The sequence below is a fragment of the Pan paniscus genome, chromosome 3, assembly GCF_029289425.2.
Source record: "Pan paniscus chromosome 3, NHGRI_mPanPan1-v2.0_pri, whole genome shotgun sequence".
In the NCBI taxonomy this organism is placed as follows: Eukaryota; Metazoa; Chordata; class Mammalia; order Primates; family Hominidae; genus Pan; species Pan paniscus.
The window spans coordinates 104247734-104271876 of NC_073252.2; the positions used below are offsets into that span (position 1 = coordinate 104247734).

A 24143-nucleotide genomic window follows, 5' to 3' on the forward strand; every position below is an offset into this window, starting at 1 on the left:
ACAGAACCAAAGAGAGTTAGGGCTTTGCTCTGGATTAGGCTTTGGCTTAAGGGAATGTTGTGGTGACTCAATCTTCTATCCAGACCACTAAAACTTTCTCCATATCAGCAGGAAGTCTGCTTTGCTTTCTTATCATCTGTTGTTCACTCGAGTAGCATTTTTAATTTCCTTTAAGAATTTTTCCTTTGCATCACAATTTGCCTAACTGGTAGAAGAAGTCTAGCTTTTGGGCTATCTTGGCTTTTGACATGCCTTCCTCACTAAGCTTAATCATTTCTAGCTTTTGATTTAAAGTAAGAGATGTGTGATTCTTCCTTTCACTTGAACACTTAGAGTCCATTATAGGGCTACTAATTGATCTAATTTCAATATCTTTGTTTCTCAAGGAATAGGGAGACCCATGAAGAGGGAGAAAAATGGAGGAATGGCTGGTTGGGGAAGCAATGAGAACGCACATATTTATCACTTGTTTGCCATTTTAAATGGGCTCCTTTGTGGTGCACCAAAACAAGTACAATAGCAACATCAAAGACCACTGATCACAGATCACCGTAACAGATATAATAATAATGAAAAAGTTTGAAATATTGCAAGAATTACCAAAGTATGACACAAAGACACAAAGTGGGCACATATTGTTAGAAAAATGGCTCCATTAGACTTGCATGATACAAGGGTACTACAAACTTTTAATTTGTATAAAACAGCAACAGTGAAAGTGCAGTGATGAGAAGCAAAACAAACTCAAGTGTGCCTTTACTGCATATCTTCTAAGTTGAAGTAATGGGTTTACCTTTTACTGATTTCAAGAAAGAAAACATAAAGCAGGGAATGTAACTTTTTTGAGTCCTGGATAGATTTCTCACTCTAATTTATTTCCACATGAATGACTTTAGAAATTCTGTTGTTGCTGTTTAGAAACTGCTTTCACAAAATGGAGTAAGAAGAGTGGGGGAGTCAGGGAGACAGAATTAAAAGAGAGTTGCCCTTTGGCAGTAAAAATAAAAAGAGAGGCTTAGAGAGTGAGTAGGCTGAGATTGTTGAATAGTGAAAAGGGCTGTTGCTTTTGTTCATGAAGAAAAAGTTAACTTGCGGCAAAAGGTTAGAATAATAACAATAAAACAAGTAGACTAGTATAAAAATACACACAAAAGCACAAAAATAACACTATGATCACAAATATGAATGCCTTATTGAGATATTTTCCCCCATATGAATAATCATTTGTTTAGTTACAAAGATATGAGTTGTGAGAACCCTGTATGCACATGTTGTTAAGCAATACATAGGGACTTTAGTAAAAACATAAGTTACAGGAGATACCCCTCAATCACTGATTTAGTAGATATGATGTGTGCATCGAGTCCTAAAAATGCACTTTCAATAACTATTATAGAAGATTTTTGAGGACCATTTTTCAGATACATTGCTTTACAGAAAATAGAGTAAAACATTAGCTGGAATGAACTTTCTGTTAATTCATTAAAAAAATTATTCAATACCAACTATATGCTAGGGGCTAAGATAAGCACTGGGGGTACAGGGGTGAACAAGATCCAATCTCTCCCCTGTGCCTGGATGTGGAATAAATGATAAAAGAAACACAAAAATAAGTATGTAATTATAATCCATGCCATGAAGACAAAGTAGAAAGAGCTAGCATAGTTGATGAATAAGGAACTGTGACTAAATTAACTGAATGCTTTGTTGAAATGAGAGTTAACACTAGTATAACCTTTTTTGTAGTAACTACATCAAATAAATACAAATATATTGAGAACATACTATTTCTCAGAGCTTTGAATTAAGCTCTGAGGGTCCAATGATAAGAACAGTCCTTTCCTTAATGCACCCATAAGTTACCAGTGAAGAAAGAAAGGTAGGTTTTTATGTATGTATGTTTGCTTTTCAAAACTTTTATTTTTTATTTTTCATTTTTTAATTTTTGTGAGTCCATAGTATGTAAATATATTTATGCATTACATAAGATATTTTGATATAGGCATGCAATGCATCATAATAATTCCATCCAGGTTAATGGGAGTCCATCATCTCAAGCATTTATCCTTTGTGTTACAAAAAATCTAATTATACACTTCTAGTTATTTTAAAATGTACAATTACGTTACTTTTGATTATAATCACTCTGTGCACCAGCAAATACTAGGTCTTATTCATTCTTTTGAACTATTTTTTTGTACCAATTAACCATTCCCAATTCTCCACACACACCCCACCCCCACTACCCTGCGCAGCCTCTGGTAACAATCCTTGTACTCTCTATATCCATGAGTTCAATTTATTTTAATTTTTATCACTCACAAATAAGTGAGAACACACAAAGTCTGTCTTTTTGTGCTTGACTTATTTTATTGAAAATAATGTCCTCCAGTTCCATCTGTGTTGTCGCAAATGACAGAATGTCATTCTTCTTTATGGTCTTTTGTGGTTGCATATAACAACCAATTCTAAACAATTTTAGAATTGTTTCTTCTATTTCTGTGAAGAATGCCATCAGCATTTTAATAGGGATTGCATTAAATGTGTAGATTGTTTTGCGTTGCATGGACATCTTAACAATATTAATTTTTTCAACCCACGAACATGGAATCTCTTTCCTTTTTTTGTATCCTCTTCAATTTCTTGTATTAATGTTTCATAGTTTTCACTGTAGAGATCTGTCACTTCTTTGGTTAATTCCTAAGTATTTTGTTTTATTTGTAGCTATTGTAAGTGGGATTACTTTCCTGGTTTCTTCTTCAGATTGTTTGTGGTTAGCATATAAAAATGCTTCTGATTTTTATATATGTTGCTTTTTACCCTGCAACTTTGCTGAATTTATCACTTCTAATACTGTTTTTTATGGAGTCTTTAGGTTTTTCCAAATAAAAGATCATGTCATCTTCAAACAAGGATAATTTGACTTCTTTCTTTCTAATCTAGATGCCCTTTATTTTTCTCTTTGTCTAACTGCTCTGGCTAGTACTTCCAGTAGTGTGATGAATAACAGTAGTTAAAGTGGGCCATGCTTGTTACATTCTTGATCTTAGAGGAAAGGCTTTCAGTTTTTCCCCATTCAACATCATGCTCGTTATGGTCCGTCAAGTATGGTTTTTATTGTCCTGAGGCATGTTCCTTCTAAACCCAGTTTTGTGAGGGTTTTTTAATCATAAAAAGATGTTAAATTTTATCAAATGTGTTTCCAGTATCAATTGAAATGTTCATATGGTTTTTGTACCTTATTCTGTTGATATGACATAACACATTAATTGATTTGCATATATTGAACCATCGTTACATTCCAGGGATAAATCCCACTTGGTCATGATGAATGATCTTTTCTTTTTTTTATTTTTTTATTTTTTATTATACTTTAAGTTTTAGGGTACATGTGCACATTGTGCAGGTTAGTTACATATGTATACATGTGCCATGCTGGTGCGCTGCACCCACTAATCAATGTGTTGTTAAATTTGGTTTGCTAAAATTTTTTTGAGAATTTTTGCATCAATATTCATCTGTAATATTGGCCTACAGTTTTCTTTTTTTGATTTGTGTTTATCTGGTTTTGGTATCAGGGTAATACTGGCCTCATAGAATAAGTTTGGAAATCTTCCCTCCTCTATTTTTCAGAATAGTCTGAATAGAATTGGTACACGTTCTCTTTAAATGTTTGATAGAATTAAGACGTGAGGCCATTGGGTCCTGTCATTTCTTTGCTGGTAGAATTTTTATTATGGCTTCACTCTCATTACTTGTTGTTGATCTATTCAGATTTTGGACTTCATCATGGTTCAATCTTGGTAGGTTGTATGTATCTAGGCATTTGTCCACCTCTTCTAGATTTTCCAATTTATTGGCATATAGTTGCTCGCAGCAGCTGCTAATCCTTTGAATTTCTGCAATAACAGTAGTAATGTCTCCTTTTAAATCTCTATTTATTTGGATCTTCTCGTTTTTTGGTTAGTCTGGCTAAACATTTGTTAATTTTGTTTAACTTTTCAAAAAGACCAACTCTTTGTTTCATTGATCTTCTGTACTGTTTTCTTCATTTCAAATTAATTTATTTTTGCTCTTTTCCTTATTCTTTTCTTCTAGTAATTTTGGGTTTGGTTTGCTCATTTTACTAATTCTTTAAGATGCATCATTAGGTTATTTATTTGATGTTTTTCTTCTTTTTTGATGTAGGCACTTATAGCTATTAACTTCCCTCAGTACTGTTTTTGCTGTACTTCATAGGTTTTATGTTGTGTCGCCATTATAATTCATTTCCAAATAATTTTCAATTTCCTTCTTGATTTCTTCATTGACCTACTAGTCATTGAAGAGCATGCTGTTTAATTTCCATGTGTTTGCATAAATTTCTCTTGTAATTGATTTCTAGTTTTATTCCATGTGGTCAGAGAACATGCTTGATATTATTTCGATTTTCTGAATGTTTTAAGATTTGCTTTGTCTTAAACATATGGTCTATCTCTGGATAGAGAACATATGGTCTATCTCAGAATAATCCATGTGATGAGGAAATTAATATGTATTCTGTGGCTGTTGAATGAAATGTTCTATAAATTTGGTCCATTTGGTCTATAATGCAGGTTAAGTTCAATGCTTCTTTGATGATTTTCTGTCTGGAAGATGTATCCAGTGCTGAAACAAGAGTGTTGAAGTCTCCAGGTTTTATTGTATGGGTTCCATCTCTCTCTTTAGTGCTAATAAGTTGGGTACTCCAGTACTGAATTCATATATGTTTACACTGCTTATATATCCTCTTGCTGAACTGACCCATTTACCATTATATAATGACTTTCTTCGTCTCTTCTTAGAGTTTTTTTTTTTCTTGAATTCTATTTTGTCTGATGTAAATATAGCTACTCCAGCTCTTTTTTGGTTTCCACTGGCATGCAATATCTTTTTCCATCCCCTTATTTTTAGTCAACATGTGTCTTTATAGGTGAAGTGTGTTTCTTGTAGGTAACAAACAGATCATTAGGTCTTGCTTTTTTAATCCATTCAACCATTCTATATCTTTTCATTAAGGAGTTTATTCCATTTACTTTCAGTATTATTGATAAGAACTTACCCCTGCCATTTTGTTATTTGATTTCTGGTTGTTTTGAGATATTCTCTTCCTTCTTTCCTTCCTTCCTGTCTTCCTTTTAGTGAAGGGGATTTTCTATTGTGATATGATTTAATTTCTTTTTATTTTTTATGTATCTGTGGTGTGTTTTTTGATTTGACGTTACCATGAGGCTTTCAAATAATATATTATAATCCATTATTTTAAGCTGATAATATTAACACTGTTTGCATAGAACAAATGAACAAGCAAAAAGAAAATTAAAACTCTACACTTAGTTCCCCTACTTTTTAGCTTTTTGTTTTTCCTGTTTATATCTTAAAGTACTGTCAATGTCTTGAAATGTTGTTGTAGTTATTATTTGACACGATTTGGACATGTCTCTCCACCCAAATCTCATGTCAAATTGTAATTCTCAATATTGGACGTGGGGCCTGGTGAGAGGTGATTGGATCATGGGAGTCATTTCTCATGGCTTAACACTACCGTCCTTGGTGTTGTCGTCGCAATAGTGAGTTCTTGTGTAAAGTATGTAGCATATCCCCCCTCTCTCTTATTCCTGTTTCTGCCACGTAAGATGCCTGCTATCACTTTGCCTTCTGCCATGAGAAAAATTTCCTTGAGGCCTCCGCAAAGGCAGACAGATGCTGCCTTGCTTCCTGTACAGTGGAACTGTGAGCCAATTAAATTTCTTTTCTTTATAAATTACCCAGTCTCAGGTATTTTATTACAGTTATAGCAGTTTGAGAATGGGCAAATACATTATTTGTGATTGGGTCATCATTTTGTCTTCCTAGTTAGTATAAGAGTAGTTTACACACCAGAGTCACAGTGTGATAATATTCTGTGTTTTTCTGTGTACTATTACTAGTGAGTTTTTTTTTTTAACCCTCAGATAATCTTCTATTAGAAAGTCTTTTCTTTTTGTTTGAAGTACTGCCTTTAGCACTTGTAGGATACGTCCGGTATTGATGAAATCCTTCACTTTTTGTTTGTCTGGGAAGTTTTATTTCTCATTCATGTTTAATGACATTTTTGGAGGATACATTATTCTAGGGCAAAAATTTTTTTTTTTTTCAGCACTTTAAATATGTCATGCCACTCTCTCATGACCTGTGAGGTTTCCACTGAAAAGTCTGCTGCCGGACATATAAGAGTTCCATTGTATGTTATTTGTTTCTTTTATCCTTTTAGGATCCTTTCTTTATCTTTGACCTTTCAGAGTTTAATTATTAAATGCCTTGAGGTAGTCTTCTTTGAATCAAATGTGCTAGATGTTCTATAACCTTCTTGTACTTGGATATTGATATCTTTCTCTATGTTTGGGAAGTTCTCTGTAATAATTATCACTCATTAACATCCTTTTTATTCAAAGGGGTAATAACTTTCTATCCCTATCTGTGTTTCTCTCTCCTCTTTAAGTCCAGTAACTCTTAGATTTGACCTTTTGAAGCTATTTCCTAGATCCTATAGGTATGCTTCATTGTTTTTTATTCTTTTTTCTTTTGTCTCCTCTGACTGTGTATTTTCAAACAGCCTGTCTTCAAGCTCACTAACTCCTTCTGCTTGATACATTCTATTAGAGGACTGTGATGCATTCTTCAGTATGCCAATTGCACTTTTTCAAGTATAGAATTCCTGCTTGTTTCTCTTCAATTATTTCAATCTCTTATGAAATTTATCTGGTAGAATTCTGAATTCCTTCTCTGTGTCATCTTGAATTTCTTTGAGTTTCCTAAAACAGCTAGTTTGAATTTCGAGTCTAAAAGGTCACATATCTCCGTTTCTCCAGGATTGGTCCCTGGTGGCTTATTTAGTTCATTTAGTGAGGTCATGCTTTCCTGGATGATCTTAATGCGTGTGGATGTTCATCTGTGTCTGGACATTGAAGAGTTAGGTATTTATTGTAGTCTTCACAGTCTGGGCTAATTTGAACCTGTATTTCCTGCAAGGCTTTTCAGGTACTCAGAAGACTTGAGTGTTGTGATCTAAGCTATATCTGTATTAATGGACACCTCAAACCCAGTAACACTATTGTTCTTGCAGACTTGTAGAGGTACTGCGTTCATGGTCTTGGATAAGATCCAGAATTCTCTGCAGAGACTGTTGTTCTTTCCCCTTACTTTCTCCTAAAAAAAAATAGAGCCTCTTTCTCTCTATTCTGAGCCACCTAGAGCTTGGGGTGGTGTGACACAAGCATCTTTGTGGCCACCACCACTGGTACCACACTGAATCAGACTGAAAGCCAGCATAGCACTGGGTCTCGCCCAAGGCTTGCTGTCATAACTACTACCCTGGCTACTGCCTGTGTTCACTCAAGGTCCTGGGACTGTACAATCATTAGGTGGTAAAGCCAGCCAGGGTTTTTCCTTCCCTTCAGGGCAGAAGTTCCTCCAGGCAGGTCCAGAGGTGCCATCTGCGAGCCAGGGACTTATGTCAAAAACCTTAGAAGTGTGCCTAGTGTTCTATTGTACTGTGGCTAAGCTGGCACTCAAATCATGAGACACAGTATTTCCCACTCTTCCCTCCGCTTTCCATAGGCAGAGGGGCCTCACCCTATGACCACCATCACAAACCCATGGAGAGTACTGCTGGGCCACTGCTGATGTTCTCTTAAGGCCCAGGAGCTCTTCATCGAGCTTGTGGTGAATGCTGCCTGGCCTGGGACTCACTCTTCAGTGTAGTTTCCCTTTGGCCCACAGCAGGTTCAGAAATGCTGTCCAAGAGCCAAGTCCTGGAAATGGGGGCCACGAGAGCCTGCTTGGTACTCTACTTCTCTGTGGCTGAGTTGGTACCTAAGGTGGAAGACAAAGCTCCCTTACTTTTCCCTCTAATTTTCTCAATCATAGTCTCTCCCCATAGCCATCATAGCTAGTAATGTGCTGAGTTTCACCTGAAGCCAGCAAGTCTCAGAGTGGCATACTACCTGGGTATTGCTACTGGTTATTCAGGGCCCAAGGGCACTTTATTCAGTAGTTGATGGGTCCTGCCAGGACTGAGTCCTTCCCTTCAAGGCAGCAGGTTCCCTTCTGGCCCAGGGTGTGTCTACAAATGTCTGGGAGCTAGGTCCTGGAAAGGGGGATTCATGACTGACTGGTATTCTATCCTACTGTGGATGAGCTGGTTTCCAAGATGTAAGACAGAGACCTCTTTATTCTTCTCCCTCCTCTCCTTAAGTGGAAAGAAGGTGTCTTTTTTGGAGCCCCATGCTGTGCAGCCTGGGTTTGGGGTAGGGGTGGTGCAAGTACTCTCTTAGCCACTCTGGCTGTGTCTCAACAGGTTACGTGCCTCCTTAGTCCACTCACTTTAATCTAAGTTAAGCACTAGGACTCCCCAAGAGTTGCAGTCCTTGTGACCTACACTGCCTTTGAAGTTTATTTAGAGCCCCAGAACACTTTAGCCCAGGGTGATAAGGCTTGCCAGAACTGAAGTTTGGACCACTGGGATGGGCAATTCCCCTCTGGCTAGAGTTGGTTTAAATATCTTCTCTGAGGGTGGGCATTAGCTAAGTGCAGCCTGGTTTTGCATTCTGCTGTAACAGGGTATCACTGAGTTCAATGCAATGTCACAATTCCTGCTGGGGGGTGGGCAAGGGGTGGCATTGGTGATTCAAGACTGTTTCTACCCTCCTCAGTGCCTTTTTCAGCGACATGAAGTTAAAACCAGGTACTGTGGGTGCTCATCTAGTTTTTGGTTCTTATGAAGGTGCTTTGCTTGTGTAGACAGTTGTTAAATTGGTGTCTGTGCAGAAGACATGCTCGGTGAAGGCTTCAATTTGGCCATCTTACTTTGCCCCCTCCCTATCATTTCATTTAAGAATCTATGATACAGTTCTTGATCTTTAGGAATTTATGTTAAAAGAGAAAATGAAGGCAGACATAGAGGCCTTAAAGCAGAAGTATGTATAGGGTATACCTAAAACTGAACGAAATCTAATTTCTGTGCTACAGCATAGAAAAATTAGAGGGAACAATACTGACAGAAAATCTTGGTAAAGTTGTCAAGGGAAATATTACATTGGGACTTTTAGACCATGTTAGAAGTTTGAATTTTATTGTCAGTATAATAATAAGAGTCTTGGTAAACATTTTGATTAAAAAAGATTATGGTAGCTGAAGTCTGAAAAATGGATTAAAGATAGATGAGAATGGATGCAGAGAGACCAGTCAGAAAATTGTACAACAGGCCGGGCGTGGTGGCTCATGCCCATAATCCCAGCACTTTGGGAGGTTGTGGATCACCTGAGGTCAGGAGTTCGAGACCAGCCTGGCCAACATGGTGAAACCCCGCTTCTACTAAAAATACAAAATTAGCCGGGTGTGGTAGCACATGCCTGTAATCATGGTGAACATGAGTAAAATATTGTCAGCAGAATTGGAGAGAAGTATACAGATTAATAAACAAAAGTTTTTGATTGACTAAATTTGGAAGGTAAGGCAGGAGTTAAAAATGAAGCTACTAACCTAAATGAAGTAGTTAAGTTCTTAGAAACACAAAGCTTACCAAGACTAAAATCATAAAGAGTTAAAAAATCGAACTAGATCTAGTACTAGCAGGGAAATTGAATCAGTAATAAAAAATCTCCTAAGAAAGAAAAGTCCTAGATCTGATGGCTTAACTGGTGAATTCTACCAAATATCTAAAGAACACAAATCCTTCTCAAACTTTTCTAAAAAGCTGAAGAGGGTAGAATACTTCCTAACTCATTGTGTAAGGCCAGCATTACCCTGATTCCAAAGCCATACAAAGACACTGCAAAAACGGAATACTAAAGACAAATGTCCCTTATGAATATTGAAACAACAATCTTCAACAAAATAGTAGCAAACTGAATTCAAAAGCATATTAAAATTATACAGCATGATCAATTGGGATTTATTCCTAGAATGCAAGGATGTTTCGCCACAGGAAAATCAATCCATATGATACATTACATTAACAGAATGGAGAGAAAAAAAAAAAAAAAACAACCACATGATCATCTAAATTGATACCAAAAAAAAGAACAAAATCAAACTGTTTCATGATAAAAACATTTAATAACTAGGAATAGAAGGAAACTTCCTCAACACAATAAAAGTCATATATGAAAAACCCACAGAAAACATGCTCAATGGTGAAAGGCTGAGAGCTTTTCCTCTGACATAATGAATAAACAAGGATGCCTGCTTTTGGGATGTATTTTCAACATAGTACTGGAAGTCCTAGCTGGAGAAATTAGGCAAGAAAAAGAAAAGCCATCCATTGAAAAGTAAGAAATAAATAATCTGTTTGCAGATGATGTGATCTTATATCTAAAAAATACCCTAAACATTACACAAAACTCTGTTAGAACTAATAATGGAATTCAACAAAGCAGCAGGATACAGAAAAAAATAGACAAAAATCAGTTGTATTTCTATATACTAACAATGAACAATCAGAAAAGGAATTAATGAAGACAATTTGATTTACGATAGCATCAAAAGGAATAAAATACTTAGGAATTAACCAGGGAGGTGAAAGACTTGTGCAATGAAAACAACAAAAGAATGCCGAAAGAAATTTAGAAAGACATAAATAAATGAAAACACAAGCCACGTTTATGGATTGAAAGATATAATATTGTTAAGATATCAATATTACTCAAAGCCACCTACAGATTCAACACATTCTTATCAAAATATCAATGATGTTTTTAGCAGAAATAGAAAGACCTATCCCAAAATTCATATGGAATCTCAAGAGACCTAAAATAGACAAAATAATCTTGAAAAGAAACAACAAAGCTAGAAGACTCAGACTTCCTGATTTCAAAATTTATTTCAAAACTATTGTAATAAAACAGTATGATACTGGCATAAAGGCAGACAGACATATGGACCAACAGACTAGAGCTAGAAATAAAACCTCCTATATATGGTCAAATAAGTTCTGAGAAGGGTGGCTAAGACCATTCAGTGGGGTAAAGGACAGTCTTTTCAGCAGATGTTTCTGGAAAAACTGTATATCTCCATGCAAAAGAATGAAGCTGAACTCTCACCTAATAACATACAAAAATTAAATCAAAATAAATCAAAGACTTAAATGTATGGCCAAAAACTTTAAGACTCTTAGAAGAAAACATAGGGCAAAAGCTTCATGATACTGGAGTTGGCACTTGATTTCTAGGAGATGACACCAAAGCCCTAGGTGACAGAGAAAAAATAGTCAAATTGAACTCTGTGAAATAAAATATTTTGTGCATCAAAAGACACTCAACAGAGTAAAATGGCAACCTACAGAATGAAATAAAATATTTGCAAATCATATATTTAATGTGAGAATAATATTGAGAATATATAGAAAACTCCTAAAACTCAACAAAAAAAGAAACAACTCAAAAGACCTTGAATAGGGCATTTCTCCAGAGAAGATATACAAATGGCTAAGAAGTACATGAAAAGATGCTCACTATCACTAATCATCAGGGAAATATAAATCAAAACTACAATGAGATTCCACTGCACATTTATTATTCAAAAAAAGAAGAAAAAAAAGAAAAAAATCAAAATAGAAAAGTGCTCGCAAGTTTGAGAAGAAACTGAAACCAACCCTTGCACACTGTTGGTAAAAATGTAAACTGATACAGCTGCTGTAGAAAACAGTATGGCAGTTCCTCAAAAAACTAAAGATAGATAACATATGATCCTGAAATTCCACTTTTGGATATATGCCAAAAGGAACTGAAACCAGAATCTTGAAGAGATATTTATACACCCATGTTCATAGCAGCATTGTTTACAATTGCTAAAATGTGGGAGTAACCCAAGTGTCCACTGATGAATGAATGGATAAACAAAATGTGGTATATATACAAAATGGGTATTATTTAGCCTTAAGAAGAAAAAAAAAATCTGACCAAAACTATATGATTCCAACTCTATGAGGTACTTAGAGTAGTCAAAATCATAGAGACAGAAGTAGAATTGTGGTTGTGGAGAGGAGGGGAGAATAAGGAATTACAATGGAATGGGTACAGAGGTGCAGTTTTACAAGATGAAAAGAGTTATGGAGATAGATGGTGGTGATGGTTGCACAACATTATGAATGTATTTAATACCACTGAACTGTACACTTAAAATGGTTAAGGTGGTAAATTTTATGTTGTGTGTATTTTTATCACAATAAAAAAATTAGAAAAGATCCCTACAAATACATATAAATGCATATATATTTAACTTAAAAGGGTTTGTACATATTCAGAAACCTATATAAACTATAGAGCAACCAGTATTAGAATTCATGGAGAATAAGCTAAAAACACAAAGGCTCAGGGCCTATCCTTTAAACAAGAGGGGCTTCATTTTTTCTTAGCTTTCCTGGAGAGGATAATATACATTCAACATTTGCAAACCACTGTTTTTTAAATGATTGTGCAGAGAGACCAAGGAGTGAGGGTCAGGGCAGAAAGAAAGAAGTAAAAAGGAAATAGGAGAAAGTGTCTGACCAGTCCAATAATTGTAATGTGTTGTAAACTGAGGAGACATTATTAGCTCAGCTACTTGCATTTGAGATATACAAATAATATTAAGTATTACTACCATGATAACATTTCTGTACCAAGGAATGGTTTGCAGCTTGTTAACCAGAATTAGGTGTGTGTGTGTGTGTGTGTGTGTGTGTGTGTGTGTGTGTGTGTATGTGTGTACGTAAGAAGACTTTAAAGACATATTGCTAAGCAAAAAAAGAGAGAAGTTTGGGCTGGAGCTAATAACCAGAAGCCATGGTAACTGTATGATGCAAGTATGAAACATGAAACAACACAAATGCTATGATTCCATTTATTTAAAAGTTAGATTACATGTTTCCATCCCAGCCACTCCCAAATCTCATGTCCTCACATTTCAAACCACAGTTATGCCTTTTCTACAGTCTCCCAAAGCCTTATTTCAGGGTTAACTCAAAAGTCCACAGGCCAAAGTCTCATCTGAGACAAAGCAGTCTCTTCTATCTATGAGACTGTAAAATCAAAAGCAAGTTAGTTACTTCCTAGATACAATGGGGGTACAGGCAATAGAAAAATATACCCATTCCAATTGGGAGAAATTGGCCAAAACAACGGGGCTACAGGCCTCATGCAAGTCCAAAATTCAGCAGGGCAGCCAGATCTTAAAGCTCCAAAATGATCTCCCTTGACTTCATGTCACACATCCAGGTCATGCTGATGCAAGAGATGGGCACCCACGGCCTTGGGCAGCCCCGCCTCTGTGGCTTTGCAAGATATAGCCCCACTTTCCACTGCTTTCATAGGATAGTGTTGACTGTCTGCAGCTTTTCCAGATGCATAGTGCAAGCTGTTGGTGGATCTACCATTCTGGGGTCTGGAGGATGGTGGCCCTCTTCTCACTGCTCCACTAGGCAGTGCCCCAGTGGGGACTCTGTGTGGGAGTTCTGACCCAACATTTCCCTTCTGCACTGCCTTAGCAGAGGTTCTCCGTTAGGGCTCTGCCTCTCCAGCAAAATTCTGCCTGGATATCCAGGCATTTCCATACATCCTCCGAAATCTAGGTGGAGGTTCTCAAACCTCAATTCTTGACTTCTGTGCACCAACAGGCCAAACACCATGTGGGAAACTGCAAGGTTTAGGGTTTACACCCTTAGAAGCAAGGGTCTGAGCTGTGCCTTGGCCTCTTTCAGCCACAGCTGAAGCTGAAGTCACTGGGACACAGGGGAAGATGTTCTGACACTGCACAGAATAGCAGCAGCCTAGGAAACCATTTTTCTGTCCTAGGCCTCCAGGCCTATGATGGGAGAGGCTGCTGTGAAGGTCTCTGACATGCCCTGGAGACATTTTCCCCATTGCTTTGGTGATTAGCATTTGGATCCTCATTACTTATGCAAATGTCTGCAGCTGGCTTGAATTTCTCCCCAGGAAATGGGTTTTTCTTTTCTTCACATCATCAGGCTGCAAATTTTCCAAACTTTTATGGTCTGCTTCCTCTTGGACACTTTGCCACTTGGAAATTTCTTCTGCCAGATACCCTAAATCATCTCTCTCAAGTTCAAAGTTCCACATATCTCCAGGGCAGGGGCAAAATGCTGCCAGTTTCTTTGCTAAAGCATAGCAAGCGTGACCTTTACTCCAGTTCCCAAAAAGTTCCTCATCTCCATCTGAGACCATCTCAGCCTGGACTTCATCATCCATATCACTATCAGCATTTTGGCCAAAGCCATTCAATAAGTCTCTAGGGAGTTCCAAATTTTCCCACATCTGCCTGTCTTCTGAGTATTCCAAGTCTCTAGGAAGCTCCAAATTTTCCCATATTTTCATGTCTTCTTCTGAGCCCTCCAAACTGTTCCAACCTCGGCCTGTTATCCAGTTCCAAAATCACTTCCACATTTTTGGTATCCTTATAGCAGCACCCAACTGTATCAGTACCTATTTAATATATTAGTTTGTTCTCATACTGCTCATAAAGACATACCCCAAACTGGGTAATTTATAAAGGAAAGAGGTTTCACAGTTCAGCAATGCTTGGCAGGCTTCAGGAAACTTACAATCATGGTAGAATGGGAAGCAAACATGTCCTTCTTTACTTGGTGGCAAGAAAGAGAATGAGAGCCAAGCAAAGGAGGAAGTCCATTAGAAAATCAACAGATCTTATGAGAACTCACTCACTATTATGAGAACAGTATAGGGGAAATTGCCCCTATTATTCAATTACTCCACCTGGTCCTGTCCTTGACACATGGGAATTACTACAATTCAAGATCAGACTTTGGGTGGGAACACAGTCAAACCATATCAATCTCTGTCTAGGAATTTGTTTGCCGTTCTCCTTCTCTACACTTGGAATATAGAAAGAAAAGTTCATATTTTAATCCAGTAAATCAAGGTCTTTTGATATCCTATCCCCAAATCCAACTATCCCTTATTTTCTTATGTTGGATTATTATTATTATTATTTGCTTATTTTTTGGGCCAATGGTAGAATAAGATTATACATTACTATGGAAAAACAAATTTCAAAAGATATTATTTTCTATAAAATGTCTTCTACTTAACTTCTAGAGGGCTGACACATTTTACCCTTATATGTAGCTGCCAGGGTTTCTAGTCTTCATCTTTCACTAAAATTGTGCCTATCATAATAGCTCTAAAATTGCCTACAGAACATTAGATAATGGCAGAAGAACTGAACCAGTAAAAAGAACAGATGCAAAGCTAACCTTTTTGTTTTCAATGCATCTATTGCTCTAAATAATTTCAGCAGACAGTGTTTAGTTCTCCTTTAGGTTAACATTTTACCCTCAATATGTTAGCAAAAAAAGGATACATAATTGTACTTTTCCTTATACTTACTGTAAAAAGATTTCTTCTTAAGAGTAGGTATGCAGATGATTGCATGAGTATATGTTAATGTATTTTCTAGAGAAATAGAGAAAAATTAAAAAATGCTTGAAAAGCCAAGTGTACAGTAGGATATGATATATATTAATATATATGTTCCAATAAATAAGAGTGAAAAACACATTTACAGTACTGATAAAATGGCAATTTATAAGTTAACTTGTATTAAGTAAGGTTTCTGAGTCTCTTTACAACTAAAATGGGGATCAAACATCTCACAGATTTGTTTAGGGGCAGATAAAAATAATGTATCTGGGTACTTGAAAATCATAAAGCACTGTGGTGTTATTTTTAAACTGTTCATAATCTAAAAAGTAGTGTTGTTATTATTGAGATGAAAATTTGTAGACTGGCATTTATATTTGAATTTTGGAAACTATTTGAACCAAAAGTATAAAAATGTGCTTTAAATAAGATTTTATCTACAGTAAACTCATATTTAATTTACACTGAAAGCATACCTTATAAACTGAAGGTAATGCAATAAATGCTATCATTTTTATGGTAATAGTATATACAAGCAGTTAGCATTATGTAAATAAAAAAATTAATTTATTTAATAAAATCTTGGGTTAGTATATGTATTCATAATGAAGTATTCAAAGAACTTAACAATAATTATTGCTCATTTACATATTGCATGTAAGTAATACCAGTCATAAATATGTGATTAAAATTTAACAAAGAAATAGATTTTAAAAAATCAAAGATTAAGTAGAGATTTTCCCAAAATACATTCCGTTCAAAAACATTCATTCTATTAACCAAGATTACATATCTTTACTTATTATTTTCTTCAATTAATAAACTTCAGTCAGAATTCTCAAGCAGTTTTAGCTATTTAAGAGAAAACTGATGGGAAAGACTTTGGCACTAGATGAAATAATTATTTTGGCAATTCTTTAGTTTAGGGATGAAAATAGTATTAAGACTAAGAAGTAAAGGTCAAAGTGAAATTTTAAACTGAATTTACTGAGGTAGAACTGCCAGAAAGATTCCTTCTTTGAAAAGCCAGCCTCCCTAATCCTTACTCTCCACACTGTTTTTATAGTGGTTTCTAAATGTAAAGTGATAGTAATGAGCTAACATAGCTGAGGAAAAACAGAATACTAGAACATCATGTCCTTTGTAGAGATTATTTAGATATAGAAGACTGTCATAAAGTTCTTGGGCAGACTGCAAAGTAAAAAAAATTAACTGTTAATTACTAAACTTGTAATAATGATTTTTTACTCTTTTGGAGTGCTTATTATGTACTAGACACTGAATTAGGAGCTTTACATATATCATTCTTAAAGTAACCCTGCCAGGGTGGTATTATTTTAAGTATGCTAACGATTACAGATAGGAAACTAGAGAGGTTATGTGAATTATTCAAGATTATATGAAGAAAAAGGAACAGGGTTGAAATTTGAAACCAAGCCCATCTAACAGCAAAGCTCATGCTTTTTCTATTATAAAACTCTGCTTCAGGGAATAAATACAATAGATGCATGCAGAAATGAAAGTAAAATTGATTTTTCTTCTAATATCCACTTTTAACCTTCCATTCTACTAGTAATAGAGTACAATTTATCTCAGTTTATAAAAGCCGCTTTTAAAATCTGTTTTTGACTCAGACATAAGAATATATAATATGAACCTGAATTCTGATTATGCTAATTTTAATAAATATTCTTTTTACAGCATGCATACATTATTTTTGTATCTGCTTTCTATTATACTAACATATTTGAACCTTCAAATAAACAATATTAAAAATGTAGACATTTCAGATAAAAAAGAACAAAAATTAAAAATATTTTATGTACAGAATTCTATAAACATAAAAAATTAAAATAGGTACTTTTAGAAAAAATTTTGAGAAAATAAACATGTTAACTAAATAGAAATACTTTTCAAACAACATGAACTTACAGAAGTGGTTTTTCAGACAAGTTTCCTCAATTTATGTAAAAGAGGTAATTCCTTTTATAGAAAATGATTAAATAGCAGACAGGAGAAATAAATAAAATTTAAAAAATAATTTCAACTTTTATTTTAGATTTAGGAGTACATGTGCAGGTTTGTCACAAGGGTATATTGTATGATGCTGAGGTTTAGGGTGATTCCTGTCAGCCAGGTAGTGAGCACAGTACCCAATAGGTAATATAATCTTAAGACCAAAGCCTGACAAGGACAAAAAGCAAAAGAAAATTATAGACTTATCTAATCTATAAACATAGGTGCATAAATTTTTTTAAAAACTAGCAAATCAAATATAGCCAGTATGTCTTTTTGTTAGTGACCAAGTAGACTTTATCTCAGGAATGTAATGACCATTAAATATAAGAAACTGTAATAATATAATACATTATCACAATAAAAGATGAAATAATCCCAAATTAATACAAAATAAGCATTTGATAAAATTTAACATTCATGATAAACACTCAGAAATACAGAAAAGATGGTACAATAATTGTCTCAATAAACAGTATAAAAAACATCAAACTTAAATGATGAAATTAGAAGCATTTTCATTAAACTCAGGAACAAGTAAGTCTACCTACTCTTAAACTAGAGGTTCTGTCCAAAGCAACAGACAATAAACAATTGGAAACATAATAACTTGAAAGAAAGAGATAAACTTATTCATATATATAGGGGTGTGTGTGTGTATTATATACACACTGTATATATATATAGAGAGAGAGAGAGAACTATATATATAGAACTGTATGTATAGAACTGTATATATATATAGAACTGTATATATATATATTTATATATATATACAATTGGTTGAATTCGCTACAAGCTATTAGTCTTAGAGAATCAATACCAACATACTTAGACACGAAACAAAACACCTTTAATTAACACATAGGTCAAAATATTAACTAAATGGAAATGAAAACACAACATCAAAATTGGTGGAATGCATCAAAAACAATGCTTAGAGGAAAATGTACAGCTTTGAATGTATATATTAGAAATAAGGGAAGTTCTAAAATCAATGATCTAAGCTTCCACCTTAGAAAACTAGAAAAAGAACAGCAAATTAAGTTCAAAGTGAGTAGAAGAAAAATAAAAATCAGAGCAGAAATCAATGAAATTGAAAACAGTAAATCAAAGAGATCAATGACACCAAAAGCTGGCTCCTTGCAAAGATGAATAAAATCAATAAGCCTTTAACCAGCTAAGAAAAAAAAGATTATTCAAATTACAAATAGCAGAAATGAAAGAGATCTCAGTACAGATCCCATAGACAATAAAATGATAACAAAGGAATATTATGAACCATTCTATGCCCATAAATTTGATAGCCTGGATAAAATGGCTTGAAAGACACAATATGACAAAACTTATATGAGAAGAATTAGATAATCTGAATAGGCCTGCATCTATTAAAGAAATTCAATCAATAATTAAGAACATTTCCAAACAGAAAGTATCAGACCCAGATGAATTCACTGGTAAATTCTATTAAAGACTGAAGGAAGAAATTATGCCAACTATCTACAATTTCTTTGAGAGGACAGAAGCAAAACGAATATGTCCTAACTCATTCTATGAGGCCAGTATTACCCTAAATACTAAAACTAGACAAAGACATTACAAGAAAACAGTATCTCTCATGAACATAGATACCAAAATCCTCAACAAAATATTATCAAAGTCAAATCCAACAATGTATAAAACAAATTATATACCATGAACAAGTAGAATTTATCCCAGGCATGCAAGGCTGTTTTAACATATGAAAATTAATTAATGTAATTCTTGCACCAACAAGCTAAAGAAGAAAATTCACATGATCATACAAATAGATACAGGAAACACATTCTACAAAATCCAACATGCATTCATGATAAAAAATCTCTCAGCAAATTGGGAATAAAAGAGACCTTAATCAACTTGTAAAAAACATCTACAAAAACCTACAGCTCACACAATACTTTCTGGTGACACCCTAGAAGCCTTCCTGCTAAGACCAGGAACAAGGTAAGGATGTCCTCTCACCATTTCTTTTTAACATTATATTAGATGTTGTATCTAATGCAATAACACAAACAAAGAAAATAAGAGGTGTACTAATTGGCAAGGAAGAAATAAAACTGTCCATTTTTCAAATAATGTGATCATATATATAGAAAATCTGAAGGAACTGAGCAAAAAACTGGAGCTAATAAGTAAGTACAGCAAGGTAGCAGGACTCGAAGTTAATATAAAAGGTCAAACACTTTCCTGTATACCTGCAATGTACAAATGGCATTTGAAATAAAAAATAATACCACTTACATCAGCATTCCTCAAAATCAAATACTTAGATATAAGTCTAACTATATATATATAAGATCTAAATGAGAAAAACTATAAAAATCTGATGAAAGAAATCCAACAACTAGATAAATGAAAAAATATTCCATTTCCTGGATAGGAGACTCAATAAAGGTTGAATATCTCTAGTTCCAAAATCCATAATCCAAAATGTTCCAAAATCGGAAACATTCTGAGTACCAAGATGATAGTCAAAGGAAATGCTCATTGGAGCAATCTGGATTTTGTATTTTTGGATTAGGAATGCTCAATCAGTAAGTATAATGCAAATATTCCAAAATCAGAACAAATAAAATATCTGAAGCACTTTTGGTCCCAAGCATCTTTGAAAAGAGACAATCAACCTGTATTGTCAACAGTTCTTCCTAAATTGATATGTATATTCAATGTAATCCCAATCAAAATAGCAGCAAGTTATTTTGTAGGTATCAACAAACTAATTTTAAAGTTTATTTGGAAACAAAGACTCAGAATAACCAACACAGTATTAAAAAGAACAGAGTTGGAGGACTGACACTTCTGAGCTTCAAGACAAATTATAAATCAAAACAGCATAGTATTGGCAAAAGAACAGACAAACAGATCAATGAAAAAGAATAGAGAGTTCGGAAATCAACCCACATAAATACAACCAACTAATCTGTGAAAGGAACAAAGGCAATAAAATGGAGAAGTCAGTCTTTTTAACAAATGTTTTTCTGCTATAAAGAGGATATAATTCAAAATTTGAAACAAAGAAACTATTAAATAAGTTTGTATTTAGAACTGCTGAATTTCAAAGTTTCAAGCTATCTTACAGGTCATCTAGAACAGTGTTCCTCAACTTTTTTGGCACCAAGGACTGTCTTCATGGAAGACAATTTTTCCATGGACCCAGGGTGTGGCAGATGGTTTTGGGATAATTCAAGCATATTACATTTATTGTGTACTTTATTTCTATTATTATTACATCATAATATATAATGAAATAATTACATGACTCTTCATAATGTACAATCAGTGGGAGCCCTGAGCTTGTTTTCCTGCTACTTAATGGTCCCATCTGGGGATAATGGGAGATAGTGACAGATGATCAGGCATTAGATTCTCATAAGGAATATGCAACCTAGATCCCTCACATGCGCAGTTCACAAGAGGATTTGTGCTCCTATGAGACTGTAATGCTGCTGCTAATCTGACAGGAAGCAGCGCTCAGGTGGTAATGCAAGTAATGGAGCAGTGGCCATAAATACAGATAAAGCTTTGCTGGCGTGCCTGCCATTCACCTCCTGCTGTATGGCCTGGTTCCTGTGACTGGTACCAGTCTGTGGCCTGGGGGTTGGGGATCCCTGATCTAGAACAACATTTACCATTTACTGACAAATGAGTTCTCTCACCAAAATTCATTACATGGAAATATCTTCAGCTGAATATTTCTAGTATTTGAGAACTTACTTTCTTCCAGGCAGGCAGAAGACAACTACTACTTTTGGAAAACTATAATGCAAATATTTATTTATAAGTGTGGGTTCTTATTCTTTTCTCTCTCAGGATATTTTAGAAATGTCTTATAATCTTTCATATATATATTCATTTAGCTGTTTCCCTCTCTATCATCTATATATCTAGAGGCAGAGATTATAATTATTGAAATTGCTCTGTATTCAGTCATAAGCAGGGTCATGTTTATAAGTGACCTTAATATAATTTGATTGTGATGGAAATATATGAACAAATGAATGTACCCATATATTTGGGGACATAAATAAAATCATAGAAAGTGCCATATCTGAAAAGCAATACATGCATATTAACTGAAATTCAATTTCGTGGAAATAATTATGATACTATGATAATATTAGAATATTCGAAATGTATGAATTATTATAACTGAAAGCTTTGTTGACCATATTTATAAACTGTGTTTAGTAAGAATGATAATGTTGAAACACCTACATGGCATAGTTTTACAAATGCTGTTTCTTCTGTCAACCAACAATAAGTTCCTGCTCTACTAACAACTCTTTTTCTATTTTTTTAATTCTTTCTTTGCTTCTGTAATCTCTCACTATATAACCAATTGATATATAAACAGATACTACAAATGCATACAAAAAAAGCAAAACTTGCTACCTGGAGGAGTACGTCAAAATAATCTTCCTAACTCTATAACCAAATAGATATAATGGTTTTCTGGAATATTTCTATGAATCAAATCATGTGTTAGAAAATATCTACATTAAAAGGACATAAATGACACCATTAAGAACAATAAAGATACTAGGGTATATTAATTTTAACATCCATCTCCTTTTAGAGTTTGTAAACTAAATCCGCAAATACATACCAGATCTGTCTTTGGAGGATCTGGACACTCAGCAGAGAAATAAGGTGCCGAACTTCTGACTCCACTGCTGTCAGAAGATGGCTTTGGAGGTTGAGCATGCTGTCTGTAAGTAGCACTTTTAGGAGTCCAACAAAACAGGTTGATAGATTCTCTCACACAGCGTTCAATATCAATTTCTAGATAGAAATGTTTTAAAAAAGCAAATGTATAGAATTTAGATTGCTCTTTTAATGTAATAAACACCATCTCTCCTAAGTGAATATATCTAAATATGGCTAAGATGATAAGTTATTAGAAAAAATGTCAGTAAAAAAAACAATGTAGCTATTAATCAGCATATTTATGACTGGATTGATGGAAATATTTGGTATAATTTGCTTATATATATTTGTAAATGTATCTACTTATGTTTTCATGTGTGTCTTTTACTTGGAATTATCTACATATACATATGTATATATTTCAGAGTATCATTATTTAAATGCCACAGAATAGAACACATCTCCTTATTTAAAAATCTGCCAAATTTATGCTGATAATGTTTCCACTTTTCCAATGTGAAACGAAAGCTGTAGGGGGAGAGTACAGTTTGGGAATAGGTAGACAAAAGATTTAGAAGATGTTGATTGCTGATTCAGAATGAATTCTAGTAAAGTGAACTGACAGTTTTACTGCCATTAAATAAGATATAAAATAATCAGAAAAAAATTTTCAGAATCTCAATTCAGCATTTCTCAATTTTTTTTTTCCTGTTTTTGAGACAGAGTCTTGTTCTGTCTCCTAGGCTGGAGTGCAGTGGTGCAATCACGGCTCACTGCAACCTTGGCCTCCCAGGTTCAAGCAATTCTCGTGCCTCAGCCTTCCTAGAAGCTGGGATTACAGGCCTATGCCACAACGCCCGGCTAATTTTTTGTATTTTTAGTAGACATGGGGTTTCACCATGTTGCCCAGGCTGTTCTTGAATTCCTGACCTCAGGCAATCCACCTGCCTTGGCCTCCCAAAGTTCTAGGGTTACAGGGATCATCCACCATGCCCAACTAGCATTTCTCCATTCTTTAATAATCTCTTGAGTTAAATGAAGAAAGGTTTTAAAGTTTAATCAAGTTAAGGTTTAAATGCACTTGAGTAAAAGATAAAATAGAAACACTTTCATATTAGATTTCCTTTTGTTTCTCATGTTTGAAATGTAAGCATCTTTAATGCAGAGGTAATATACATAGAAAGGTTACTACAACTCTATATTGTTTGTGTTTTGGATGAGACTGTATCTCTTTAGGAGGCCAACGTCCTGATGAGAAGTTAGCCAGTCCTCTATGGCGAAAGTAGAAAGATCACAGAAAGGCGGAGAAATTCAAGAAGTTGACTGTGATGAAGGAGTTTAGCACTGACTAGTTTTTATCTTTCCATATTTCTAAAAGTAGCAAATGGCATATATTCTCATTTCCTCTGTAAAAGTCCAAGTGTCGGGCTCAGGCAGGCAATGGAGAAAAATATATTACATGTCAGAAAGTGGTAAGTTCTTTTTTTCTCCCCCTCTTTTTGAAATGAAGGGCTTGTAAGGGGAAAAGGAAATAGGCATTAAGTAAATTCTGTGGATAGTGCATGAGTAATCATTTAGAGTTATCTGCTGTGGTAAGGTGAAGAAATCTGGAAGAGGGAAAAAGAAGGTAACACTGACCATCTATTATGTGACAGGTATTGTATACTTTCACTTAATCCATTTAATTCTTACAATGATTTTATTAAAGACAGGTATCGTAATTCTTCTTCCCACCTTCTATTTCTGCTAAAGACAAAGAAACTAAGACACAAGGAAGTTAAGTGATTTGTTAAGTATGTTACTATGAGTAGAAGTCTGAAGTTACTATAAGGTTATAAGGCATCTTTTGTTACTTCCTAACTTAGATTTGGAATATGAAAAGATAGTTTGATAAGACCAGTTACTCAATTAGGCATTCCTTAGTGATGTTTACCAACTTCACAGCTCATTACTTCCACGGCTACAAAAAGAGGTCAGATTTCATCACCTGATATGCTATTCCTA

The 24143-nt window shown here is 34.7% G+C and overlaps 1 protein-coding gene across 2 annotated transcripts in view; it reads right to left on the reverse strand.

Annotated features, from left to right (window-relative positions):
* The window catches only part of TBCK (TBC1 domain containing kinase), a 281985-nt gene that overhangs the window by 114620 nt on the left and 143222 nt on the right, over window positions 1–24143 (reverse strand). For both annotated transcript variants that reach the window (XM_008955359.4, XM_003829981.5), the window contains exon 23: window positions 22099–22274. In XM_008955359.4, coding sequence (XP_008953607.4) covers window positions 22099–22274 — 176 coding nt within the window. The remainder of the gene's footprint in view (window positions 1–22098; window positions 22275–24143) is intronic.